General features: G+C 49.8%; 1 protein-coding gene across 1 annotated transcript in view; it reads right to left on the bottom strand.

Moving 5' to 3' along the window:
- Positions 1-1,413: 1,413 nt before the first annotated feature.
- CNTNAP2 (contactin associated protein 2) overlaps positions 1,414-27,967 on the bottom strand; it is a 1,645,556-nt gene continuing 1,619,002 nt past the window's right edge. The window contains exons 23-24 of the mRNA XM_053671916.1: positions 9,584-9,664; positions 1,414-6,168 (exon numbers count right to left, since the gene is read on the bottom strand). Coding sequence (XP_053527891.1) covers positions 5,969-6,168; positions 9,584-9,664 — 281 coding nt within the window. The 3' untranslated portion in view covers positions 1,414-5,968. The remainder of the gene's footprint in view (positions 6,169-9,583; positions 9,665-27,967) is intronic.

The following is a 27,967-nucleotide window of genomic DNA, read 5'->3' as shown; positions in this document are numbered from 1 at the left end:
AGAAATGACTCGCTTTCTCATGCTTCCACTCAGGGCACATTAAAAACCACTCATTTCACTCCTTTGGTGGAGACCTGACCTACAGGTTTGTTTCCCCACATGCCCAGAGGGTAGATTAAGACGAAGGGAAAGACCGAGGACTCGGGATCAGAAAACAAACCCCGGAGCTCTCTTCCTGGCCAGCTGCTGGTGGAGGGGACAGCGGTTGCTGGCTGGCAGGGATCATTCGGTACAGGGCCAGCCCAGGTTTCGCTGAATTCACTGAATTCAGGGTTTTCAGAGTGACCCACGGAAGGTGGGCCCACACCAACAGCTGCTTATCCAAGACTCGCTTTAAAGAGTTAGCTTTCATATAGGGGCTCCTTTGAAGGACACAACCCTTCCTCAGAAAATAATAATACAATTATTTCCTCTTTTCTGTGTTCTGATAAGTCCATCGTGCCATGTCGTCACCAATAAAAAATCAAATTAGATACATTTTCTTCCACGTGCCCCCAGCCACTCCCCCTTCTACCCTTCCCTGCCCCTCACCCCATCATTTAACAAACATTGACTTATGCAAAGCAAAGTTCCCCCCTCCTGGAACTCACCAGCCTCCATATCGTGGGGAAGGAAGTTGGCACATCTGGGCTCTAACGCTCTTATGCCGACAGCGAGGCCTGGCCTTGCTGGCTGCACCTTTCAACACGGGTTAGTCAGGAACTTTTAGAAGGGCTCACTGCTTGTTCTTAAGGGACTCGATGACATTCTCCCTGCACCTGTTGGGAGCAGAATCATGACCAAGAACCTCACGGCATGACGCCTTCTGAATAGACAGCGGTGCTCTAGCTACCTACTGGCCTTCACACCACTGGGTGTACGTTTAAAGGCTCCACGGAGAACCGATTCAAGGAAGTGGCTTCCCAATGGTAACAGAAGACTAGAAAGTGGGAGTAATAAGTTAGGACGGCAGCTCTTGCCACACACCACGTACCGTTAGGAAGACTCGCACCTCCAGACGCGGCTCACGTCCCAGCTGTCTAGTCCACTGGCCTGCGTCCATGTGTCCATCAGCCAGTGCTACCTGCTCACTCAAATAAGGCTCAGAATGCACTCTGGACCTCGCTGAGCTCCAACCACATTTTATCAAGCCGTGTGTCCACTAAACCCAAACAGGAAGCTGATACCCAACAAGCTTCTTTGAGAACAATGTGAGAGGAAAGGAAGGAGTGGCCAAGGCAGGCTCGCAGTGGGTGCGTTCACGTAATACCCATCTTCTGGGAGGGGCTGTAGCTCCCCAGCTTCTGGAAGGATTACATTCGCAGGCCATGTACACTCAGGGCTTGGGGCTGCCTTAGCTGAAGGCTGAGGGTGGCCTCTACGAGAATCGTAGTTGAACAGAACACAAAGAATCACTTTTAGGATAATTAAAACTATTTTGGATTTGTTTTTATTTATCAATCTGGTGTCTAATATAATTTTAGTTAAATGAAAGACATTCACAAAGAATATTAGGCATACATACATACATAATTCCCTTCGTTCATTCTAGTTTACATGCTGTTGCTTTTAGAGAGTGAAATTCCGTGTTATTTCACAGGGACGGAGCCCCTCCTGACTTTACAGAAAGAATATGTAGCCCAGCTTTTCACGATGCCGACCTCCGTAGTCACCGTGCACACCGAACGCATGGAAAACCCGCAGGAACAAATCTCGGGATCAGTGACACTGAGAACCACGTCAGGGCCTCCCGGAGGGGGGCTTCCGTGTTTCCGTGGCCACCGCGGTCCAGCGTTCGCTGCAAAGCAGCGGAGGCTCGGAAGTGGTGCAGACGGTCTACAGAGGCCTGGTCTGAAATCTCCTCCGAAAACAAACCTGTGGGCGCACGTCGGACGTTCACGCCTCTGCCGGTCTTTGCTCAGCCCAGTTAACTGGCTGTCCGACGCGGCTTCCCCATTCCATCGACGAGCTGGTACACACGCATCCCGCCTGTCTCCAGGAAACGCTGCTGGGAGAGGAATCGGGGTTTCCAACGTTACCAGCAGGCTCTGCAAAGAGCCGCATCTGTTTCTCGTGTTGTCTCATGTCCCAGCCAATCACACGGAGGGAGGCTCACGCAGGGGGACCCGGGGGCTTCAGGTGGGCGCTGCCCGGTTTCTCTGGCCTTGGGCTCTGTGCGTGGCCTCCCCGCTGTGCTGACGGCAGCGCACCTCGTAAATAACTTCGCTGTTGCGCAGCAACGCCCCGCATGGCTCCTCCTTCCTGGACACGTGGCTTCTAGCTGTGTGGCTCACAACCGCAGGCCAGAAAGTGTCTCTGCGAGGTGTCACGGACTCGGGCCTGTGCTTCTGCATCTTGGTGTTCTGCGGTCAAGAATCAGCGCCTCTTAGGAGTGTCACATGTAAAACAGCGGCGACTCAAACCCCGGTGAAGGAGGACAGAGGTTCAGCGACTTGGCGAAGGTCACACAGCAAGGCAGGGATAGAGAGAGAGGGGTCAGGACCCTACTGGGGTCCTCGCTCCCCAGATATCACTAAAAAATGGTGCCCACTGATTTCCTACCTACTTCCGGACTTGCACTTGTGACCTGTTGTGGCTGGCTGACTGGAGTTCAAATTAATAATTCAATTTGGTAACCTGCTGCCCCTCTTTCTGAAAACAGCTTGGGAGGATGGTGAAAAGGAGAACATGGGAAGAGGTTCAGATCAGGCGCTAAGTGTTTGTAGGCGGGAGACATAAAGGAGCCAGGAAAACATTTACGCTGTAGGAACAAGTGGAAGACTAGAAAAGTGCTGATCCCGTTATAGAAGGAGGTCCAAGTTTCTCCCCGACCTCACCCTGATGCTGCGCTCTCATGTCTGGTGGCTGACGGCTTCCCCTCCAGTGCGTGTCGGACACGGCGGGTGGCTCTGTGCCCGCTCTGCACTGGCGCCTGCTGGTTCCACAGTCACACGAAGTCCCCTCGGCTTGCGCCAAGCCTTTCTCTCGTGCCCCTGAATTCCTGCCCCCGGTGGTCCAGGCTGCTCATCTGTCAAGTGCGGAGCAACAGGGCCTTTCCCGCCAGAGGTGCCCCACACCCTCGATTACAGCTCTTCAGCATCCACCTCACCTGAATCGCTTTTCTGAGCGGTTGGTTGAAAGCCACGAGAGAAGATACAGTCTTACAAAGAAGGGCCAGAGCAGAGCTTCACCATAAAATGGGGCGAGTTCCCTTGAGTTCCAGGCAATATCTTATTTTGAGAGCTTATGATGGCACTGGTTTCACATCATGCTAAGTCCTCACTCCTGGCTTCTCAAAACATAGGTGCTTGCTTTGTACACAGAAGATGTTTCCTGTATGAACAGCTCTAAAAAAACTTTTATTTTTTTTGTTTTTTTGTCTGTTCTTATTATGCAAAGATGCGCTGCCCTTGGCCTTTTGTGCTTGATCGATGACGAATGGCATGGTGGGTGTCAAGACTCTGGGGACTGCGGCTGGCGGAGCTACCTCGAAGCCCACAGTCCAAAGAGAAGCCAAGAGTTCCAGCATCGTTTGACCCTTAGTACCTCATCCACCTTTCTGTGCCCTGCCTGCTGGCTGGAGGGTGACCCCCTGAAGGGCAGAGATTGTCACACCTCTGTGCATGGGAAACGTCCCCAGTGACGGTGATCCCGGCAGGCATTCCAGTGCCCTTGGTGTGGAAAGTTGGTTGGAGAAGCGTCGGGTATTGCCTTTAACATTCTGTAGCAGGAAAGTGGAAAGGAGAGAGGAGAGAGGAAGGCTGAGGGCATTTCAGCATCAGAGGACGTTTTGGTTGTTTTCGGTCCCTAACCGTCCCGGGGAGGAAGGGGAAGTGCTGAGACAGCGCAGAGAGAACAGAACCATCGAGGGAAACGCAGGAAGTAATCAATGTCCGTCATGATTTGTCAAGTGCGAAGGTAATGCCTTTTTAAAAATTGTGGTTGTTAGGAATTGGAAACCTTTAAACGTACCGTCTAAAATTCGCTTTTTCAGTTGGACAGTAATGCAAGAACCACGAATGGCAGTCACCTCGGTTCAGTCGATGGCCTTTGCTTTCAGGGTCGTGTCAGACCCTCAGCTCTGATGTTCGGTCCCGTTCACTGCTTCTCATTTGTGATGCGCTTTATGGAAGGGGGATCAAGACTGTTCTCAGAGAAGGGGGTCCATGAAAGTGCCTGAGGTCAGCAACTGCAAGGGTGTTCGGGCTCCCGTTGGGTCTGTCACCTGACTTGAACGGGCCCAGAGCCTCCTGTGGAATGTGCCACGTTCCTGTGTCACGTGCCTGGAAGGTGTGGGTGACATTATACCTGCTCGAGACACTGAGGTCCTGCAGTAAGTTAGGCATATACCACGTATCTTGAAAAGTGTGCACGTACAACCCAAGCAAACTAGAATTTCCATTTTACTGAGGAAGGCTATCAGAAAAATAGCATCCATACCTTTTACCTCATCTCACCTAGCAGGAGAAGGGAGAAGGTGATCGAACGTTGGGAGTCTAAAGAAATTTTAAAAAGCATTGATTAAGCCCAAGAGCCTGAACTGCAATGACTATAAATGGTAGTTATTCTAGAAATGACTTCTATGCAATCTTTTATTAAATAAATGAAATGATTATTTTTCAGCTGTTCCAAGAGGAGCTTTGTCCCACTGGTTTGCACACTATTATTTTTTAAATAAAACCAATGAGTTATTTGTTGAGATAAGTTGGTCACGATTTCTGATTGAACCGAGGGGTGACTGACCAGACAGGTGCGTTCTCTGAGAAGCAATGGCCGGCGACCGGGCTGGTGCTGGACCAGAGCTGCGGACGGATCTGCCAGAGAAGATCCGGGACCAGGGCAGCGTGTCCATTGCAGGTGGGACGATCCGGGAGCAGATGACGTAACACAGGGCAGTGCTTTCCCCTGATGATTCGGGAGAACATAAATAATAACAGCAGTCATGACTTGGCTTTAATGTGGAGTGTCTGGTCCCTGTCTGCGATTTTGTCACGGGGACTTAAACACTAGACACTGAAAGCAAAATGAGGGCCACCTACTTTCCGCATTCACTGGGAAGTGTCGGCACTCTTGCTACAACTACGAGAGAGACACAGAGCAAATGAATCGCGACATCTGGTTCTGATTCCCCCGCGAGGTGCGTGCACACCCGTGGAGGGTGAGCCTGTACGCTGCAGGTAAAGCCGAGGAGAAATCTTTAGTAACAGCCGGTCACCAGTGGTGGGTCCAGGGATCGAACAGGTGTAGGACCACAAACATGGAACAACACGCTCTCGCGGAATTCGATGAAGAAGGAGACCGATGACCCCGACGGGAAAGTACCTGCCCTGGCACCGCAGGCGTCTGTCCGTGGTGCCGCCGGTCCTGACAGCCGCCACACGCCTTCCTTCTCTGACTGCTTCCGGCCGGAACGCTTGGAAAACTGGCAGAGACTGAGGTCTCTTGGAAAACTGGTGAACAGTAGGTTCTCTTTGCCCCTCTCTTTCCTTCTCCAATTTACAGGACACCAAAAGGAACAGTGTATGAACGTGAACTAGTAGCTGCAATAGCCCATTGACAGCTGACTGTGTGCAAAAGGAAGGGAGTGCTGGGGGCCGTGTGTCTGTGCATCAGCTTTCCTCAAAAAAACCAAAATATCCACCTTCTAAGGGCTCTTAAAAACGTAGAAAACTTGCCCTGTTACCGTGAGTTTTTAGAACACCTCTAAACATACACAAAATAAAACAGATATTACCTACAAACTTCAACCTTTGCTTAAACTCTAAAAGCATTTTTGTATTATTTTTTGATACAGAAGGGAAAACTCAGCTATAAAGAAATATTAAAAAGTATTACTTTGTGTGTGTGTGGCGATCAGTCTCAGGAATTTTCTGCTGCTTCCTTCCCCCAACTTGTGCTGACATTTTCAAGGATGTGCCCAAGAGTATGGAGCAGGGTGCTTTGGTTCCCTCCCCTCCCGCCCCCCACCCCGACGCCAAAGGGCCACCCCTCAGATGAGCCACTCCTTTTTGCTCTCGTCAATGGTCTCTGTGAAGTTGGGGTCGTTGTTCATGATGGCGGCGTCTGCGCTCTCGGCAGACTCTGCCCCCTTCGCTTCGTTGGTGTGGTAGGTTCCTTTGTGGCGGAACATGTACCGGATGAGGAAGACCAAGGTGCAGAGGATGGTGAAGATCACCACAGCAATGACGCCTGGAGGAGACAGGACAGGTGACAGGGTCAGCAGATCTCGCCACTCCCCCAGCCTCCCCTCACCTCACCATGGTGCCCTCAGATACCACCGTCTCCCAAAAAAAACACAAAACCAACCCCAAAACCTGGCAGGATTGAGAATTAGACTGATTTACAATTACACTTGCGGATTTCCACGTTCTTCTCTCAGCAATTGATAGAACAATTAAACAGAAGATCAGCAAGAATAGAGAAGGCCTAAAAAACACTAGTAACAAACTTGACCTAAGCAACTAATACTAACCCTATGCATCTTCCTTAAAATAGGGGAGGAGGAAATCCTACTCAAGTCATTTTATGAGGCTGTTTTGATGTCCTGACATCAAAACCAGACACATTATGAAAAAAGAAAACTGTCGGGCATTATTCCTCTTTAGCAAAGTTTCAGCAAATGAAACCCAGCAATACAAAATATAATATTATATATAATTCACTGTTAGTGAACAGTGAAAAAAATATATATAAAATGACAAAGTGGTGTTAATTCTAAGGATGCAAGATGGTTTTAATATTAAAAAATACAGCAATGTAATTTACCAAATTAGACAAACAAAGGAGAAATAAAAACATATGATCATCTCAAAAGATACAGAAAAAGCATATGACAAATGTCACCCATGCATCATCAAACCTCTCAGGAAACTATCGATAGGAGGGAAGTATCTCAGTCTGATAAAGGGGTCTATGAGAAACCTATAGCTAATATCCTCCTTAATGGTGAAAGGTTAAAGACATTCTCCCTAAAATATGGTAAATGCAGGAATGTCAGCTGTTAACACTTTTATCTACAATTGCACTGAAAGTCCTAGCCAGTGCAATATAACAAGAAAAAGAAAAAGTACAGATTGGGATGAAGTAAAAACTCTCTTTATGCTCATTTGACATGCTTATCTATGTAGAAAACTCTAAGGAATAAAAAAGTGTTGCCAGAACTAACAGCGAATTTAGCAAAGTCACAGGAAACAAAGTCAATATATAACAGTCAACTGTATTTTTATATATGAGCAAGAAACACTAAGAAAATAGAAGTAAAAATATAATACTATTTATAATAGAACAAATTGAATAAAGTCACTCAAGACTGTGTACTGAGAACCACGGGGCCTTGCTGAGAGAAACTGAAAATCTAAATAAATGGATGGATGGACCATGGTCAAGGTCAATACTGTTGAGATGTTCGTTTGTAGCTCTAATGTAATCACGATGAAAATCACAGCAAAAATTTTTTTGGTAGAAATTTATAAGCTGATTATAAATTCTATAAGCTGTTTATAAATTTTATATGGCAAAGCAAAGGATATAGAATAGCGAAAATACTTTTGGAAAAAAGAAATAATTGGAGAACTTATATGGCTTATTTCAAGACTTACTATAAAGATACAAAAATTAAATAAGCATGGTACTGATTAGGGAAAGTTATATAGATGGAAAAAACAAACAAACAGAATAGAAAGTCCACAAAATAGACACACACCATCTGGTTACTGATTTTTGCCAAAAGTTCCAAGGAAATTATCTTGTCTTTTTTCAACAAGTGGTCTTAGACTAACTAGGTATTTATTAGGAAAATGATGACTTGGACCTTTATCTCACGCTTCGTGCAAACATTAACTCAAAGTGACTATGGGCTCAATAATAAAACAAAAGCTATAAAACACAGTAAAATAGAAGAAAATCTTCACAACCTTCGGGTAGGCAGATTTCTTAGAATTTTTAAAAAAATCACAAACTATAAAAAGTTTAGAAAAATTGGACTTTGTCGAAGTTAACATCTCCTGCTTTTCAAAAAATACCACTGAGAACGTGAAAAGGCAAGTCACGGACTAGGAGCGTACATCCGCAATTCAGATGCCCGACAAATAGCTTGTACCCTGAATATGAAAGGAACTCTTGCAAATTGATAGCAAGAAGTCAAACAATCCAACAGTCTTTTAATGGAGAACGATTTAGACACACACTTCACAACAGATTTACAAATGACAATATGTATACGAAAGATGTTCATCATTACCAGGCATCAGATGATTGCCCATTGAAACCACAGCAAGATACCAGCACATCCTCTGAGTGGCTAAAGTTCAGAAAACTGACAATACCAAATGCAGAAGAGATTCTGGAGAAACTTAACCCTGTGGATATGGATTATGGAAGTATAAAACGGTCCAGTCATCTTGGAAAACTATCATTTTCTTATCAAGTTAATACGCACCATCTGTAACACGCAGCAATTGCACTCCTGGAACTCACCAAAGAGAAATGAAAACCTACGTTCTTCCAAGATCTGCACAAGACTATTCATAGCAGCTTTACTCCAAACAGCCCAAATCTGGAAACAAACTAAACGTCTTCTGACCAGTGAGTGGATGAAACGCACTGTGGTACATTCATAAAGTGGAAAACTAGGAACTGAAACAACGAACTACTGATACGCAACAGTGGGACAGATCTCAGAGATGTTCCGTGGAACGTGGAACGAAGGAATGAGGCAAACAGATCACACACTATGGGACTCCACTGCCATGAAACCCTGAAAGAGGCAAAAGCAATCTGTGTGAGAAAAAGCAGCCCAGGGGCTGCCCTGCTTGGGAGGGGGACGGGGGGAGGATGGGCCACAGGAGGGCACAGCAGAGCTGTTCGTGGAGGGACAGTCCTGCATCTCGACTGTGGTGGTTAGGGGTGTGGGAGCGTCAGGACCACTGACCTGTTTCACTTTGGTGAGTTGATCTCAACAAGGCGAGGGACAGTGAGGATAAGGATGATACCAAGCTTTGGAATTGTGACTGAGCAGCATTACATACACTCCTGTTTTATTTATACAGAAAATGTATGTATGCATGCTATGCTCAGAGAGGCAGAAACTCTTCTGTGAACTAAGGCAGAATCCAGGAGAGAAGGGGGCAGGGGCAGCAGGCTTATCAATGATCAATACTGATCCGAATGTGGGGGGCGATGCCGGGGGAGTCCGGTCACTCTGCAGGTAGCCATGCTCAGAAAAGAGGGGGATAGACCGGGTACCCTGAACTGGACCGGCACAGCGCTTCCCATTTTTGGGGTGAGCTATCCTGGACTATTTGGGACGAGAGAGAAGGGGTGGGAAAGGACAGGAGGGGGGACGGAAGTGTCCTGGCTATGGCCTCAGCTGTCCACTTACAGGACACTATCATTCTTTCATGAGTCTGTGCTAGAAAGCAGCCAGGCTGCATTTACCGCTGCTCAACCACATCTGCTCTCCGAAATCTGGAGCCGCATTTAAATAGCAAATGAGTCACAACAACTCAGACAACTCGGTTTTTCCCCCTGGACTAGGATTCGCTTGAAAACGACCACATCCCACAGGTGAGGAGCCACCCGGAAGCCCGTTCTCTGCGTCACCTACCTCCGATGATGGCTGAGTTTCTGTTGACTCCATTCCTTATAGCTTGGCCTTGACCTGGATTATACGGAAAATCAGCACTGGCTGTAGGGAAAGAAATGAAAAGTCAGGTAGGAGGGTGAGGCAGACCGTTCATTCCAAGTCATCCGACACCTGTCTTGTCACGGAAGACCTCCCTTCCCGCTTTCCCACGGGAGGTCTCCATTCCAGACGGACCCTCTGGTTCCTGCTTCCCAAGGACCCCAGCAACCCGCTGGCTCCCCCGCACGAGGCCCGGTATGCACTGCGCCACCTTTGGGGGGACAGCAGAGAACCTGACACTGCCCGGCTGCCTGCTCGGTCCCACCCACGGACAAGCTTTCTCTTCAGTTCAGCTGGATCCTGCCTCCTACGTACTTTCATCCCTTTCAAAACCGGTGGCCTTATCTACACTTACAGATGAGCTTCTTATAATGTACGGCATTCATTTAAAAAGTAATCATCTCTTGCTATTAATGTTTTACATGGCTCGAATAAAACACTGTACAACACTTCAGGAATGTTTTATAAGGGAACAATACTTCACCGTGGTGAGAAGACTGTTAATGGCTTAATAAATATTCCTTCCCCTATTACAAAAAAAATAAGAATCAGTTGTATTAAGCTTAGACGTTTGTCTGAGATAAAATAAATTTAAAGCCTGCGAAAGGCAAACAGACCCCGAAGCCTGTCCGTAGGTCAGGAGACTATGTGTTATCATCCGCACCAGCGAATTTAACTTCAGCAACGATTTCCTATTTGCTGGGCTGGTGCTTGGGAAGTTCAGCTTCCGGTTAAATCTTCCACCAGCGGCAGCTTCTCCTGGGGCAGTCACCTTAGTCTGACACGAACCGTGGCTACGGAATGGCATCCACTAAATATTCGAGTACGTATTTGACATGGTTAGAAGTGTCCACACTGATGAAACAGGTTTGTGAGGGTTCAGGGAGTACCCCGCTAAGGACTCAGGTTTTCTGAGGCTACTTTACTTCCGGAGCTACAGACTTCCAAGGACGCCAAGATGAGGACCCAAACCAGGCAGAGTCCTTCCTCCTCCTTTGTCCTAAAAAAATCCTGCGCCCCAGGGAAGACGCTGGATCCTACCAACATGCGCCTTTGGATCCCTTCTCTGTGGGGCTTGAAATTCTTCCTGAGGCCCGGGAACATTTCCCTTCCTACATGTATCATGTCCCAAATTAGCTCAGCTGTCAGTACCACTCAAGCCTGCTGATGGGATTAGAACCACAGACGCTAAGCAAGGCACGAATGACAGAGAGCTGAACTCGGAGTCCCCGGACTTTCCATGTTCCTCCAAGTCTTTAACTGGTGGGCGCGGAAGAGACTTTTCAGTGTCACTCGACGGTTCTAACCCCACCTCGATCTGGTGACATAGGTGGGGTGCCAGGTGGGCTGTGCAGGGAGCAGCCTCGGTCGGTCAGGGTGGGCGGGGCCTGTGAGAGGAGGAGCCTCTTTCGGGGGAGAAACGTTTGCTTTGATGGGGACAAACTGAGTCTGAGGTGTCTCCAGGACACCGCGGTCACTACACGTTCGGGTGTTTTGTGAGTAGGGTCGTAGTTCTTGGCTGCTTTTGAGAAAAACACAGAAATCTCTGGTCCTCCTTTAAATAATAAGAACCTTCAAAACACATTAAGGATAGGGACAGAAATTCACAGTGGTAATTCTGTGATAATGTGTAATATCCACAAAACTAGGAAACTGGTTGCTTTTCCGCTTCAGGTCATGAGAATGGTAGAACACAGCACAGATTCTCTCTTCTCCAAAACCTGCTTTATGGTCCGCACCCACAAAACTGCAGAGGATGCAGATTTTGAGAGAGACTGAGAGGCCTCTCCTGGTTCCCTAGAAGTTACCGAGGTAACAGCCATGGAGGGGCTGTAACCCGAGATGACGGAGGAGAATGACAAGGGCTGGCAGAGGGCACTCAAAATACCCCAGGGCTGCCTTTGGTATAAAATCCGAACTCTCTGCCGAACGAGCGAGGCTTCCCTCCGGCTGCAGTTTCTCCCACCTCCTCCCCCACGGAGCTGCCTCCCCCTCTCGGCAGTCCAGCCGCACCCACCCCTGGTGCTCGGGTGGCGTGCCTTGGCTCACGCACATGGCTCTCTGTCCATCAAATGTCACCTCCTCCCCGAGGCTGTCCTCGGCCACCTCCCATTACGTGTCTGACCCTCTTTTCCATGGCTGTCATCTTAATTCTTGTCACTCCGGTACAGTGGCCACCCTCTCAAAGGCAGGGGCCGGTCTTCACTGTGTCCGTGGTCCCAGTGACACACAGTGCAGTCGAAGAGCAGAGCGTACTGATGTTCGCTGACTGGTGCAACGGAAACCCGGCCACTACGAGGTGTGTACGTGTTTGTGCGGCCTCTTCTAACAGTGGTCTTGCACGCTGGCCTGAGTTTGGAAGTCAGCTGCCTGAGTTCAACCCGACCCTTAAAAAGCAAGGCAACATTCTCCTTCTTCTGAACAAAGGAGATGAGTGTCTTTAATACGGAACGGCTACTAGCGAGTCCCGTGTCCACTAGCCTTTGGTTACTCTCCGAGAACAATGGCTGGGAAACCCGCGGGTACAAGAGAAGGCCTCATGCAATGCAAGAGCAGGCTTCTGGTTTCTGCACGAGCATCCCTGTGTTCATGGCCTTATTTACACTCGAGCCTGGCTGTCTTAATGCACGTGAGTGCTTACTTCCTTGAGGCAAATCCACTTCACCCTGGCAAGCAGAGTGACAGCCGGTTTAACAGACATTTCAAATGGTTTCACTGTAACTCTCCTTTCTCTTGAATACCAAGAGCCTCTAGGAAACGCACGCACAGAGAAACGTGGATACCTAGGCACCCGCCGGGGCCCAGACCGCAGAGCTCACCCTTGACACACGCTCCGTTCTGCGGCCGACTTCCCTGCCCCAGCCCACCCCCGAGTTTGCTAGGAGAGCAGGGCAATTTGGTGGTGCTGCAGGACCAAGGCATCTCTGGGAAACGCAGTGAGCAGTTCAAAGGAGACTTAGATATTCACGGTCTCGAGACCAGCCTTGCAGCAAAGAGCTCTGATTTAGCGTCTTCTGGAAGTGTGTGTGTCTGCTCATCTCCCTTGCTGTTTGCTCGGTCATCGCTGTTAGTCCGTAGTCCGTGCTTCCTCTGTCCCACCCCTCCGCTCCCTGCTCGGGACAGACAGCATGTGTTCCTGCAGGAACGGAGGATTAGAGAGTCTTCGCCCGTGAACTTGCTCGTGAAGCAGCCTGGCTGAGGCTTCAGAGCCCATGAATGCACCACGGTCCTCCTCAGCCAGAGAAGGCAGATGCGTCCCAGACCTGCGTGTGTGCAGACACGGACCAGGGTTGCTCTTCAACGCACAGAGAGGCCTTCCTCTGCCCTCCGTGTGTGGGCAGTCTGAGAGCTCGGGTCCCTCTGTCTTCAGGGTGGGGGTGGGGGGGACGGAAGTAACAGCCCACGTATCTGCCAGAGCAGGCCCAGGGGGAGTTGCTCCCCGTAACTGTACGGACACCACAACATGGTCAGACACTAGGACTGGGAGAGAAGGAATGCACCTTCCTCCCGACCCAAGAATCGGAAACATGGCCGCTTTATCCCACCGCTAAGGCGGGCTGCCCTTCCCTTTGCTGCCTTCCTGGAGGGACTCACCAGGAAAGCGAAGGACAGTCTGTCTGGCACTCTTCTGTCTGTCTGCAAGCTGGGCAGGGGCGAGTGCGGTGTCCTTCCCTGGGCAGCTGGGACAACCGGGGCTCGAGTGCCCGTGACCCACCCTGAACCCCACCGCCCAGATGGGGGCGCCGTACACAACCGAGGCCGCCAGCGACGGGGTGGGGGGTGTTTATAGGTGACGACTAGTGAAGCTCTGAATTCTAGAATTACGTGAAATTACACGTAGTCAATTGCACTGACTGCACGTTCCTCACACACGAAACTCCCCGGAGCCCAGGACGGTGGGTGGTTTGTTACGGTGGCATCGACCTGAACGGTTTCCCTTCTCTTGTGCGGTGCAGAGTCAGTTGACATGAAATTCAATTTTGGGAACAAGCTGTTTAGGAAGTAATAATAATAGCACTTCCTGCAAGTCAGGCCCTGTTTTAAGTCCTTTATTGCATTAATTCATTCCATCCCCATGTGGGATGGGCATATTCATGCCACTTAGGAAGCTAAAAACGTGTCTGAGACCCCATGACGGTAATGGGGGAGCCAGGGCTTGAACCAAGAAACTGGCTCCAGGAACCGCTTGCAAACACCGAGCTGACCTGTCTCTGATTGCCAGCATCACCGAGCGCCCCACTGACTCAGCCCCACAGTTTCTCTGTGCTCGGGGGCTCTCTCGGGGGGCCGGTGACATTGAAAGGCTCTGGCTGCAGAAACTGGGCAGGAAGAGACGTTTATTCATGTGGCAAAGGCTGATTCCGTAAATGGAGGACTCGGAACCAGTGCCGCAGAAGAACAGAAACCCAGCACCGTGGGCCCAGACACCGACCCCTCAGGGGCCCGGCCAGCCCAGAGAGAATGGTGAGCGCCATTCCAGGAACACTGGTGAAATCCTGCACAGTGCCACTGGGCTTTAAAACACTTCTGTCAGAAGGTGATTTCTGGTTGCCTTTACAGAATGTGAAAAATTGATGGATGTTTCAAGGCAGGTGCTTAAGTACAGTAAGTGGAACTAAGACAGTTTTGAGAACAATGAGATCTGCATTCTTTAGCCTCGAATTCCTTGTCTGTGCCATTGAGCAGGTAGAAAAAAAGATGAAACAATAAAGCCTTGTTTTTTTTCACTACAGAATATAAACGAGGTAGTTGTGGTTCTTATTTATTACATCTCAAAATACATAAAATTATAGACTTTAGAACCAACTGCAAATAAAACACACGGTTAAATGCATGCAAAAATGAACTGAGGTTATCTAACGTTACTCCCCCCACCCCGAATAAAAGGCACTAAAAGCTTTAGGTTGTCATGATCAGGGACAAAAAAATTAGAGAGTGGCTGGCGTCTCCTGGAGAAAGTATCTCCATGGAAACCACTTGAGCTTCAGCGTCTGAAGTGACAATCTGAGACACGCCAAGGAAACTGCTATTAGCCGTAACCCGACTTCAACTGCAGCGCGGTTCTGCGGGCGGGGTCTGGGCTCGACGGGGCGTCTGAACCTCCGTTCCTCCAGCTTCTTTGTTCCACCTCACCCTGTTCTCTCCCTTCACGTCCGAGCGGTGTGGGAGGACATTATTTCTCCGAACTAATTTGTTTGAAGCATTCACTGCTGACTGATATCTCAGAAAGAGACGATGAAAACGAACAGCTGTTGACTGAGATGCCGAAGCTGTGAGGGGCCCCTGGCTTGTGTCGGGAGAGGCTGCAGCTGACCACGTGTGCAGGAGGCAGGGGCGTGTGCAGGGCAGCAGGTGCTGCCCGGGGAGCCACAAACCCTGGCCCGCGCCCACGTGAGCCTCGACCGAGCATCTGTACGCACGCCCTTCACCTCGGTTTGTGCAGAAAGCTAGCCAGCCAGAGTTCCGACTTCAAAGCTGGGAGAGATTACGAAGTTTTGGCTTCTGACAAGTTAAGCAAAAACCTTCCACGTTTTGCCTGGGTGAGGGTCCGAGACCTGGTGATCCAGAGGGGCTCGTGAGGGGAAAAGAAACAGAATAAAGGAACCTGGCGTCTGCTGTGTGTCCCGGTTGTTTACATGATGCCCACTTTTCCACCAAAGGACTGAACGAGTGATCTACTTTATTAGACTCCCTCTTTCCAGTGTTGTTTTTTTTTTTTAAGCCAATTTCTGAGTTGTCTCAATGGCCTTTCAGGGAAAAGATTTACTGACACTCCCGGGCTAGGCTGACATTACATTCCTTTGTCTGAGTAGGTATAAATAGGTACTTTAATAGGAAATAGCTCGTTATTGGTAGAAGCTCTGACTTTGTGTTCTGTAACGTCAACGCGAAGGTAAGCCGCGTGGTCTCCGTTTGCATGTTGGACAGGGATGTCTTCCTGTTCCTTGGTGGGCCACTCACTTCTGTTAGTAGTCACTGTTAAGGAGTCAACTGTCAAAGCTGTTGTCGGGCATGAATAGGGTACCTGAGGGTCAGATTGTCACAGCCGGCTTTTCCCCCCACGGCCGTGTCTGCATCTGAGGAGGCTGAGACGCGGGGCGGCATTTAGGTCACGGTCACGTAGCTGGTAGGTGCTGGGCCCCCGCTGCCGAGTCTCGGGACTCATCCCACGCGTCTGACTGCAGTTCTCAGGATGAGCCTCGGAGGGACCGAGCGGGGGCCCCTGAGCGAGGGGCCGGGAAGCCTGTGTGCGGCACGTCCTTCCCTCCAGGAGCCACCGCGGTCCTCTCGTCGTCTCTGCCACAGGGTGTTAGAGTCACGTTGGCGGTGACCAGCGTGCAGGAACGCAGAGGCCCCAAACCTGGGGGGCATGGTACACGTGGGAAGTACCACTGGGACCCTTTTCCAACGGGAAAAGCCGTTTGCAGATGGTCCTCAGCAGCAGCAGGACCCCCTGCGGGGCCGTCCCGCCTGCTCAAGGAGGGTGCTGGAGGTGGGGGGCGACACCCCCCGCACCGGGTGGCTGGCGGCTCTTTAGGCTCCCTCCTCCTCCTATACCTCATTCTTATGCGCCTTTAGGAGGAGTAAACTAACTGATCCCTGAGCGTCCTGGCCGGGAGCTCTCAAATGCCAGGTGCATACCAACCACCTGGGGGGGGGTGTTAAAACGCAGGTTCTGACTGGCTGGTCTGGGCGGGGCCTGGGCGCCCACCTCTCTTAGAGTAGCCAGGTGCTTGACCACGCCTCACTCTGAGCTGCAAGGAGCTGTAACGGAGACCCTGGGGGGCCCAGGGCTGCAGCTGGTCTTGGGCGAGTGTGCTATAATCCAATTTGGTGCCTGAGAGGGACATGAAATAATTCCTCCTGAGAAGCTTGTCTTTTTTTTTCCTTCCAGAGTCACTGTGTCCTTTTAATGATTTACACAACAGACCACCCACAGTTCCGTTCCCTTTAGCCTCCTTTCTTTTTGGGGTTGTGAAAGCCACAGCAGAAACACAGCTTTGGAGTGCAGTTCTTCCGTGTTCTGAATGCCGGGGAGAGGCTGTTACTCCCGAGTGTGAAGGGGCCTAAGAACAGCCCAGGGGGTGGACCAGCAGCTATATCTCCGGCAGCTCCCTGAAGGCCCTTCCTAGCTCCAAACAAAAACCCAAGTTCGCTCTCCCCAGCAGGTGCGCCAGGGAGGGAAAAGGCGCCAGGGCCCACCCGTGGATGTGTTCAAAGGCATGTGTGGGAGAGAGCAGGCCTATTTTGAACAATGCTGGGTTGTTGATTTTTTCTGAAGTTTATTGGTTGGTGTTTTGGGAAGAATGCTTGTCTCCTGGCCGCTGGTTCTTGTGCGGGTGGGGATGTGACGGGACAGACGCAGCAGCTCAGCGTGCGACGCCTGGTGTCAAACATCCGAAAGCGTGAGAGCCACTGTCCGTCCCTTGATGAGAAGCTGGGTCACAGTGGTGGATGTGGATGAAGCCGGTGACACCGGGGCTCTGCCGGCCCAGCGTGTGGCCGAGTGGTTTCCTGACGGTGAGGCAGCACCGGCCAGGACGGGCTGCCTGGGGGTTCGGGGACACAGCCCCTCTCCAAGGGCAGGGAGGTTGGGGAAATGACCACAGTAAGAAGTTAAAGCCACCGAACACAGTGCAAAGGCCTTTAAAGACATTTCCTGACACTTCTCTGAGACCACGGTCAGGGGCTGGCGCTGTTCTCGAGTGACCATTTCCAGGACCCTGGGGGGCTATTTACTGCCTTCAGGTCGCGTCCACTAGGCCCTGGGCAAGGGTCAGAAAAGGCTTCGGACTTCCACACCCGATAGCTTGGGGGCTTGATTACAGTAAGTTTTTGAGTTTCGTCATTTGTGAGCATCCTGAGGCCCATTTATTAATCTGAGGAGCCAGGCAAGGGCAGAAGGGTCTCCCCTCACTTCCCCTTTGTGAATTTCTAGTCCATGCAAGGGCCACAGCTGGCCTGTTTTGGAAGCAGATGAATACTGCCGATTTGCTTTTGTCCTCATCTGTGTCTTTCAAGGTAAGCTCAGTGAAGAATTCAATGCATTTGAGAAAACACCTCATCTGCGGCTGTGACTGTGCTCAGTCTTCGGAAGGCGTCCTCCGCTTCCGGTGACGCACCTGGACTGGCTCTGCCAATATCCCCACGGCTTTGGCCTTCAAGGATGTCTGCTGTAATCGCTCTTTTGCTGAAGTGTAAAACTGACTCTTTTTTTCTTTCCTAAGTGTTCAGAGACCAGAACACAGATGAGGAGGGTTTCCGAGAACATGGTGGCGTCCACCCAGATCTGGCCCGCTGACCGGATCCCCGCCGCACTGTGCGGTCTATTAGAAAGAGGCTGTGGGCAGAGCCAGAGCACTGTGAAAGCTAATTCTGCACGTTTGTTAAGTCTTTTATCAACGCCCAGCAGGGCTTGTGCTTGGAAACACTCCTTTCAGCTGCATTAGCAGAAATGAAGACGCGTGATTCCAATCCCAAGACGTGTCTGGTCTTCCCAGAAGGCTGACCTCAGAAAACTGACGTTACAGCCCCCCATGCCGGGTACTGCCCTCGTCTGGTGAACTGTTCTCTTCCTGAACTAACCTCAGATCTCAAAAGACAGAGAATTGCTTGTTGGCAGGTGGAACGGCGCATGGCTGTCGAAACCCGGTGAGATGAAAGGTTCCTGCTGCTTCCCAGTGCTTCCCTGCAAATGAACTCCTCCCGGGTCCCCTTCCAACACGAGCCAGGTGGCTCCCTCACAGGCCTGCCTCTCGCTCATGTCAACAGACTGTGTGCAAAATGCTTAATTGGGTCCTGCCGTCCTAGACATGACTTAGTCCAGATCCAGAAAGACACATTAAGAAATGAAAAGAAGGGCAAGTGTGCTGAGCCGCAGGACTCTCACCTCCAGGCATGCAAAGTGCTCATGAGTTCAGAATTCTGCTTTAGATCCAAGGGATGGCAGACGCTTAGGAGACAGTTCAGAGCAAGGAACTGGAATAGATTAAAAGCTGATTATTTTCATCCAGAGGAAGGAAAAGTGGGGAGAGAGCAGGATCGGGGGTGGGGGAGGTGTGCCTGAAATTCAGACCTGGCAATGCGCTTCTCTGCTTCTCCGTGGGCTTGGCTGTGCAGCAGGAGTGTGGGGAGGGGAGCAGCGTCCGGGTCTATAGGAGTGCTGCGCTGTGCTGGGCAGCCACTCTGCTGTCCCTGAGGGCCTGCAGACACTCGCTTTCCCTGAGTCTCACTTTCCTCACCTGTCAAAAGGGGCTCCATGTCCTCTCACACATACAGGGCCACTGTGGGTCACACAAATGATGCCCTGACAGCATCTCACCAGCGGAGGCCCTTTACAATCGAAGCTGCCACCATTGCTGTTTCTAACCTTTGCGTTTGTTAAAAGGTGACGATCTCAAGAAGGGTTAGCAACAGGGGAGTGGGAGGAGGAGAAGGGGGGAGAAGGTACAGAAAATAAGTAGCATAGACAGTAGATAGAAAATAGATGGGGGGGGCAAGAATAGCATGGGAAATATAGAATCTAAAGGACTTGAGACACATGGTCATAAACTAAAGGGGGGGTAATGGTGGGGATGGGGGGGTAGGGTGGAGGGGAATGAAGGGGGGAATAGCACAACTGTAACAGCATAATCAATAAAAAAATTTAAAAAAAAGAAAATTAAAACCTCAATATAAAGAAAACTCCAAACTCAGATAGCATAATAGTTTTCTATCACTACTGCAACATATCTCCATAAATGTCATAGCTTAGGACAACAAATGTTCTGTAGGTTAGAAATCTAACAGGTCATTAACATTTCTTGGCTGATGGTCCCCTATCTCCATCCTCAAAGTCAGTATGTTATATTTCTCTAACAGAAGTATGCATATTCCATACTCATATCTCCCTCTGACCCTGACTCTTTGGATAATACAAGATAATATCCACATCTGCTAAATCTCTCTTGCCACGTACGAATCTCTTTTCCCATGCAAGACAATATATGACAGATTCCAGGATTAGCATGTAGATATCTTCATGGAGGGTGCTCATTATTCTTTCTGCCACAGGTGACTTCACTGGTAAATTGAGGAAGAGAGTGCATTTTCGGACTTACTTTATAAATTATGGTGTAATAAAGACATGTTCACATAAAGAGCAATTGGAAAATGGTATATATGTGGATGAATAAACAAACTGTATTTGTAAAGAATCAAATAAACTATTTTTCAAATAAAAAAAAAGGTGACCTTCCCATGTCCATTGCTGAAAACCGCTCTGCGTCCTCCCCAAGAGCAGACAAAACGTCGGAGCAGCTCATTCTGTTTCAAACAGCTGCGCTCCACACTCACACGGGCTTCACGTACATTCCCGTCTTAGCGCAAAGCTGATCTTAGTTCCCCCTGAGCCTCCTGGGCAGACACTTGGCAGCAGAATCGAGAAGCTGCCTGGTCTGTCCTGTCCTGTTTCTGAACAGTCAGTCTGGCAGGAGGACACTGGCATGGTCTCTGGCGATCCCGTTTGTTACTGCTGTTTGCTGGGTGACTTTCCCTCCAAAGAGCAGATGCCACCAGGCCTAAACTTTGTCTGAACAACATTTCTGCAACGTCAGAAGTCACAGCCCTTGACACAACGGCCCTGTTGGCCAGTGACAGTGGAACTAGCCTTTCTGGGCGGTAGCTGGCGGGGATCCCAGCGACAGCCTTTCTAAATGGGAAGTCGGTGAAGGAGGCGGTGCCCAGTCAGCCTGGACAGTGTTATTCAGACACAAGAATGTTCGTGGACAGACACACGTCTGTGCACAACTGAAATCTACTTCATTTTCATCGGCCTCTTGTAACATTTCTGCGGCACAAAAACAAGACAAGAAGGAATACTGGGAGTTGCTGGAGTCAGAGAAGTTGCCATAGCAACACGACGCCTGTGTTTCCCTGCACTTCCCCAGCCCCAGGGGATGGGAGACCACAGTGGAGAAGCTGGCCAGGCTTGTCCCTGAAGGGAGGTCCTTTTTGAGGACCCCACCAGGTGGGGTGGCAGGAGGGGGGCGAGCACAGAGAGAAGTCTGGGGGAGCACCCTGCCCTCCATGGTGCTCAGAATCTACTGTAAGGGACAAGGGAAAGACAGGTGGAAAGAGAAGTGGAGGGAAACTGGGACTGAAAGAGACGCCCACACAGGGAGGAAACAAGGACCCAGAGCTGGATGTCTGTGACCCTTCTGACTCTTCACAGTGGAGGTTCAGAGAGTTAACCATTCTCGTTACGAAAGAACAGAGCCCTGGAGGGAGGGCAGCCCCCCGACACGTTGGAGCGACCAGGACGCAGCATGTGGAAGAAGGGGACCGTGCGCAGGGCACCGACCCCGCCGCCGTCCCCCGGAGCCACTGCGGTGAGGCCGGCTCACCCACTGTTTCTTCCCCGGGGCCCTGCTGCCTGGCAAGGCACGGGCTTGACAGGGCTGTCCTTCCGGGGCGTGGGGACGCCGCGGCAACCACAGGCAGCCTCCACAGTCTTCCCGGGCCCCTGAGATAAAAATCTAGTGAAAAATATTCACGCCGAGACATCGCCTGCGGAACGCGCAGGCTGGAGGTGGGGTCAGCGGTGAGGGTGCTGGGCTCAGAGCTGAGATTTGGTACCTGTGACCCAGATTCCTCTGTAAGAAGATGATAGCCCACCCCTCCGAATGAAAACGAGACCACAGTCAAGTTGTGAAGGCAGCAAACGCGCCTCTGAAGTCGAGTGAAAGCCACCAGTAAAAGCAAACAGAAAAATGATAGAACTAAGGAATTAATCCAGAGACGGTTCTTGGAAAAAAACCTAATCAAGAAGGAAAGGAGAAAAACCTAAACCTGTAATATACAAAAATAAAATAAGAAATTTTCTAAAGAAAGAAAATTAAATTAGCCAACCCCCCACGCCCGATTTTGTTCACCTTTATGGAAATACATTTGAAAACCTACCATAAATGCGTACATTTTAGAAAAATATAAAGAGAAATTACCATCGATGAGAAAGTGAATCTAATAAACCCATGATCATAAAAGGAGGGAAGAGAGCCACGCCCACAAACACAGGAAGCAGCAGGGGACAGACCCCCGGTGGTTTTGAGGTGACGTCTGTGAACTTACACGGGACAGGTGGTGCCTGGGGCTGTAACTCAGCCTGGCCGGCGGACCTCACCTGTGAGCTTGTTAGGAATGCACAACTTCCAGTCTGGTCTCTGGCCTCGGAGTCTGTATTCACCGATTTCCCCGGGTGATTCCAGCACATTGACGTTTGGACTGCACTTACTGGGGTCACTCCCGGGGCAGAGAACAGTGGAGGAGTCCAGCGCGGTGGGGCCGAGGGCCTGCCTGAGGCTCCAGGGAAAACGCGCTCCCACACTCACTCCCTTGAGGTTGGAGGACTGAGGTCCCGTCTCCCGGTCACATTCCTGCTGCGTGGTCCCTTCCACTCCCTCTTCATGAAGCTGGCATAAGTTTAAAGCCCAAATATATCCTTCCCCCACCAGTAAAAGGATGCTACACACCCATCTCACCCAAGAATACAGACCGAGTATTCTATTTTTTAAAAATACCGAGTATTTTTTAAAAACTAAACACAGTTTTAGTGAAACGACTTCGGTGAAACCTTCAGAGAGTGCCTCCCCGTGACCAATGTGGTCAGTGCTGGGGGACGGGAGGCAGGGTTCGCGGTTTGGAGGGTGCCCACTGCGGTCTGCCCTGTTAGGCTGCCGCAGAGGAAAAGCCACGTGTCATCTCCACGGACGTTGAAATGACATCAGGGCATTGGTCACTATCCGGCCCTGACAAGGCCTGTCCAGATGGGATCCCGAAGTCGTCAACTCGCACACTGAGCAGCCCTTAGGCTGGGTGTGCGGGGAGGACTCTGAGGTGGCCCCTCAGGTCCCTGCCCTGTGTGCACATTTTCTCCCAATCAGACTCAACACAGGGCTTAAATAAGTACCGCTGGGGGCGTTTTCTGGTGTGATTAGGTGCCAAACTGACCTTAAGACAGGGAGTTTTTTTTCTTTACATGGCTTTTGGGTTTTGTGCCTTACCAAAAAAGAACAGCAACTCAGATAGAAATTAACTTCTCAGGAAGAGTTTTGAAGTTATCTTCACATAAATTGTACAGAATGTGAAGGGAAGGTCTGATAAGTGGAAAGACAGGCTTTCCCTTGTCGGACAGAAAAACCTCATTTATACAGATATCAGTCATCCTGCCGTTAACTTACACGTGAAACTCGTCTCAGTAAAAGCTCTACATAATCCCGACAAAATGATTAGAATTCTAAAATCACAGGAAGAGCAAATGTGTTCAGACGACGAGGATTCTGATAGAAGAGAATGAAAGGGAAACTGGCCTCACGAACTATTACAAGCTATTGTAACAGCTCAGCCACCACTGTGGCCTGCTACCACTGCTACCATCGCTACCATCTGGTGAAGGGACCGTCACGGGGCAGCTCAGGGCGCCCGGAAGCCGATTCGGACGTGAAGGGCGGTTCGGACGTGAAGAAGGTAGAGAAAAGGACGGTGCCTCAAGCAGCGTTGCAGGAACACTGGCTGGCCAGGTGGACAGAATGAAGCTGGAGCCCTACCTTAGTCCTGAACAAATTTTAGGTGGAGATCAGTAAACTTCACAAATAAAAGAAAACCCTTACAAAAAAATGTGGGAAAATTTAAAAAATTAATAAAAAATAAATTTCTGGAGAAGGTAAAAAGCCACAAAACTTTTTTTATTTCACCATGTAAAATTTAAAAATTTTACATGAAAAAATCCATAAGTTCAAAAAAATAGTTCGAAATAGGGAACCATTCAAACATAGTAAAATAATAAACTTAATATGTAAAGAATTCTTATAAGTAGTAAGTAGCCAACAAAGAAATAGGAAAGAACAGACACATTTGGTCAAAGAATATAAACAGGCAGTTAATGGAAGAATAAATACAAGTGACTTATGTACAAAGATACTTAAGCTCACTCATAATTAATGAAATCCAAATAAAACAATAAAGTATCATTTTCTCAAATAAAATGCAGCAAATTTAAAAGAATATCATGACACACTGCGTTGGTGAGGGTGTGGGGAGAAAGACCCTCGTATGCATTAGATTGAGGCTCTGTATCCGTGGAGAGCGCTATGCAGCTGCTACCAAAATGTGAAATGTGTCCCGAGCCCTGGCCAGGTGGCTAAGCTGGGTGGACCATCATCCTGATGCGCCAGGGTTGGGGCTTTGGTCCCCGGGCAGGGTGCACACAGGAACCGACCAATGAATGCGCAGAGAGGTGGAACCACAGATCGATGCTTCTCTCTCTCTCCTTCCTCTATCTAAAAAAATATCTATATATATCTATATATCTCCCTGACTCAACAATGTCATGTATATAAATCTATTCACAATGGAAACAAAAATATGGGAACAATTTAAATGACTGAAAGGCCAAAGAGCTGTAACCCTAACATCACATTTAACTTAAATCGTGTGAATGTGCTTGGTGCTTCTGCAGAACACGGATCATCTGCCGAAAAAGTGCACCGTGGTAAAGGGGGGTAACAATGGCTCTGTGCGTGAGCAGGTGTGCGCCGTGGGTCACTGTAGAGGACAGGGACACACGAGAGGGTGAAGAGACAAGGTATCAGAGATTAGACCCATTAATCATGCAGTCTGAGCACAAGGATGGAAAAAAGGGGGCTGCTCAGAAATAATTAAGATGTAATTATAAGAGCTGGAGAGATTATTTTAAGTGCTTGCAGGTGGCAAAGAAAACCAACTATCAGCTTGTGATTTGGAAGGAAACGGAATAAATATATGCAGTTTTTAAATGTTCATCACATCCACGACTCTTTTGTACACGAAGATATAAAAATATTTTATCTTCAGACGGTGGAGAGGAAATCTGGGGTCCAGACAAGAAATCACGTCATCAGACATCATGGTGTCAGAGGTAGGGTAGGGTGGCTGCCGAAATCAAACTCGCCAGCCACAGTGGTCCTGTGCTGGGGTGACCTCCAGCCCAGCTCCTCAGTTCCCAGGAGCGGGCGCGCGGCACATTCGGGAGTCGGACCAGGGTGCGGCTGCTGCCTTGAGTGACCCCTGGCACCACATCCCATCCCACTCCCAATTTATCTGGGAGAACCGCATTCCTGAGAGGGCTGGGTTTTCAACAGCTCTGCAAACCCTAGTGAATCCACTGACAAGTTCTGGTTTGCATCCTCCTGGCTTCTGGACAACCTTGGCCTTGGATCTCAGCAGGAGAATTTGACCGTGTGAATTACTTTCTACTCTGCTCAGTGCTTCCTGGATTCTCCATGTCCCGCCCACTGAGGTTCTTGGTCGAGAGCCCCTCAGTGTCACCTGCAGGGTAGCTTCAGGGTGGGAGCCAGAGAGGTCAAGGTTACAGTGGAGACTGGGTCCCACCGCCAGCACCCAGCAGGGGCTGATTCTCCGGGGCCTTCTGGGGCCTGGTGCGCTTGTATGTTAGTGGTGGCGTGTGCTCCGCCACATACCTGTGCTGAGAGCATTACTCACTGGAGAGCCCTGAAAAATACCAGCTAGTTATAATCTGTATAACCCGAAGATTTCTTAGGAAATGAAGTCTTACATCTCAAAGTGCTTTGTCTATCTTACGACATTTTACAAAAGGGCCTGGTACGTGCCTTCGGTCTGATGCCTTGTGTATCAGGTGTCGAGAATGTGATAAAACACCCCGGGGGTTAATATGAGGGACCTGTAGAACGGCTTGCTGAACAGTCTGGAGTTGGTCCTCAGTGCCTTAGTGCAGATGGCTCTTGGATGTATTTTCTCTGGTGCTTTTTAAAAAACTTCTACTTATTTATTGATCAGAGAGCGTGAGAGATTGGGATTTGATGTCCCACTTATTATTCACGCATCATTTGCTGACTCTTGTACGTGCCCTGACCAGGCACTGAACCCGCAACCTTGGCGCATCAGGACGATGCCCTGACCAGCTGAGCTACGCAGCCAGGGCTGTTTTGTTTTTATTTTTCACAGAACAGGTGCACTGCCATCTGTAGTTGTCCTGCTGGCAAATGCTTGCCATTTCAAGGAGAGAAGAGTCCCCTGAATTTGACAGACAGATAGAGCCGAGCCCATGACTGCGAGGCGGATCACAGCAATTGTCTGCTGCTCTGTGGCCTTTAAATACTCCAGAACTCGGGGCTGGGTTTTCTCTACCTTGTAGTTATTGTTCTAAAAATAGTCCTAAGGACCATAATGATGTGCTTCAGAAACAGGCTGTACCTCTTACCAGTGGGAGGAGCAGGCAGGAAAACAGCCGCTGGATGTGCCTAACAGGGCAGAGCGGGAGCAATCAAACCCACCTGTGTTCACCGCCTCCCCCGCAACAGTGCACTCTCCACCCCAGGCTCCGTCCGCGTCCGTGACGGTGCTGCCGCGCTGCCCAGACCTTTCCAGACTCCAGACACTGGGGAAGCACCTCCACAATTTTGCCATAGCCATGTAAGCCCTAATGGTTACTTCTTTACTTATTTTCACTAAAGTATCCAATTTCTAATGTAAATAAATACATTGATAAAAGTTCATAACCCTACTGGGAATTCTATGACCTGCTCAGGCTCAACAGAAGCCTGCTCTCTCCTTCCTGGGGGGCAAACAGCTCGGTGGGGAGGGGTTAAAAGCACGTCGGAACCTTGGAACCGAAAGAGACGTCCTGTTTGACAAAATCAGGAGGGCGGCGGGAGAAATAAACAGGACGTGACTTCGCACGGTCACGCAGTGCCAGGTCTGTTTTCTGTGCCCAGCGAGCCGGTGACCCCGTCAAAGCCAGCACGCTGCAGGCAGGCAGGAGTCAGACGTTGCCCCCTGGAGTTGTGCGGCGCACAGCCCGGCCGGCGGTGCTGGGTGGGCCAAAAGGCCCGTCTCGTTTTCTCCATAAGATGTCCCTGGTACAGCTTCGTTATCTTGAACGTCATTCAGAACAATTTTGTTAGAGTGTGCGGGGACAGCTGTCATGTCAGCGTGCATTAAAAAAACTGACCAAAACTGGTGAATTTTTGTGCAGCCATTTTAATATTGAAGATGGAAGAAGATATGCAACATTTTCAGTGTATGATGCTTTATCATTTCAAGAAAGGTAAAAAAGCAACTGAAATGCAAAAAAAGATGTGTGCCATGTACGGAGAAGGTGCTGTGACTTTTGAACGTGTCAGAAGTGGTTTGCGAAGTTTCTTGTGCTACTGACATTTTGGCCAAATAACTCTTAGCTGTGGGGCCGTCTCCTACATCGGAAGGTGTTTATCAGCACCCGTGGCCCTGCCCACTAGAAGCCAATAGTGGAAGACAGCTAACAGACTCAAAACATCCAGATCAATGAAGCCATTGATGAAAATGAAGTGTCTTTTGTTTTATGGAAGACACGTAACGGACTAAGGCGTCGGAGAGGCGGTGAGTAGCTCAGTCGGCGGTGTTACGGGAGAGGGACCGAGTCTTATCACAGGCGGGCAGCCTCACTAAGACATTTCTGGTTTTATCACCAGACAGCATCTAGCGTAGAGGGAGATGTAAGGGAGCAGAAAGAGCTCGAGGCCTCGGGGTGGACGTCTTGAATTCTAATCTCCAGGCCTCTGCCGCCCCTGCAGCACCAAGGCCATCAGACGCCCTGTTCTCCACGGCCAGGGACAGGGGCTGTTTTCACAGATGCACGCACTTCGTTTTGGAGCAGCGCCCCTTCCCCAACCCCCTATATCCTTTCAAACTAGGTTTGCAGGCGACTCAAGAAACTGAGTAATAATCTGGCGTTTCTTCCTGGGGCGCGGCACCTTCTGCGACACGCTTTCATGAGAGCGCGGAGTCCGGCCCGCGCTGCAGACGCTCGCTCACGTGTCTCCAGTCTGCGTCCCCAGCTGCAGGAGGGCTGACCGCTGCCCTCAAGTTCACACGGGAACTCCTCTGTCTCGATGGGCTCCCTTACAACATGGTCAGAGGAGCTTGACCTTCTGCTAGCTCTTTGCCACGGCTCTTCACTTTGCGACTTCACCACCTAAAGGCTTCACTGCTCTTCACAAACCGTCTTTCCGTTGCCGTTGTTGTTGCAGTTTGGGTATTAACTTCCTTCGCTGTTGGTAGCCTTGTTGAAAAGGGCTCTCCAAGGGGGCTGGTAGTAAGCTTCCCTCTCATCTGGTGAGTGATTCTCAAGCTTGGCTACATACCTGGGGAGGTTTCACCTCAATGGACACCTAGTTCTCACCCCCAGGGTGTCGGATCTCATTGGCCAGGTGTGTAGGCTGGGTACTGGGATTTTGAAAGCTCCTGGGGTGATCTGGAAGTGCCCCTGAGACT

This window comes from Artibeus jamaicensis, unplaced genomic scaffold, assembly GCF_021234435.1.
Source record: "Artibeus jamaicensis isolate MK-2021 breed Jamaican fruit bat unplaced genomic scaffold, CSHL_Jam_final contig_718, whole genome shotgun sequence".
In the NCBI taxonomy this organism is placed as follows: domain Eukaryota; kingdom Metazoa; phylum Chordata; class Mammalia; order Chiroptera; family Phyllostomidae; genus Artibeus; species Artibeus jamaicensis.
The sequence above is the reverse complement of the archived record's forward strand: the minus strand, read 5'-3'. Positions and strand labels throughout refer to the sequence as shown.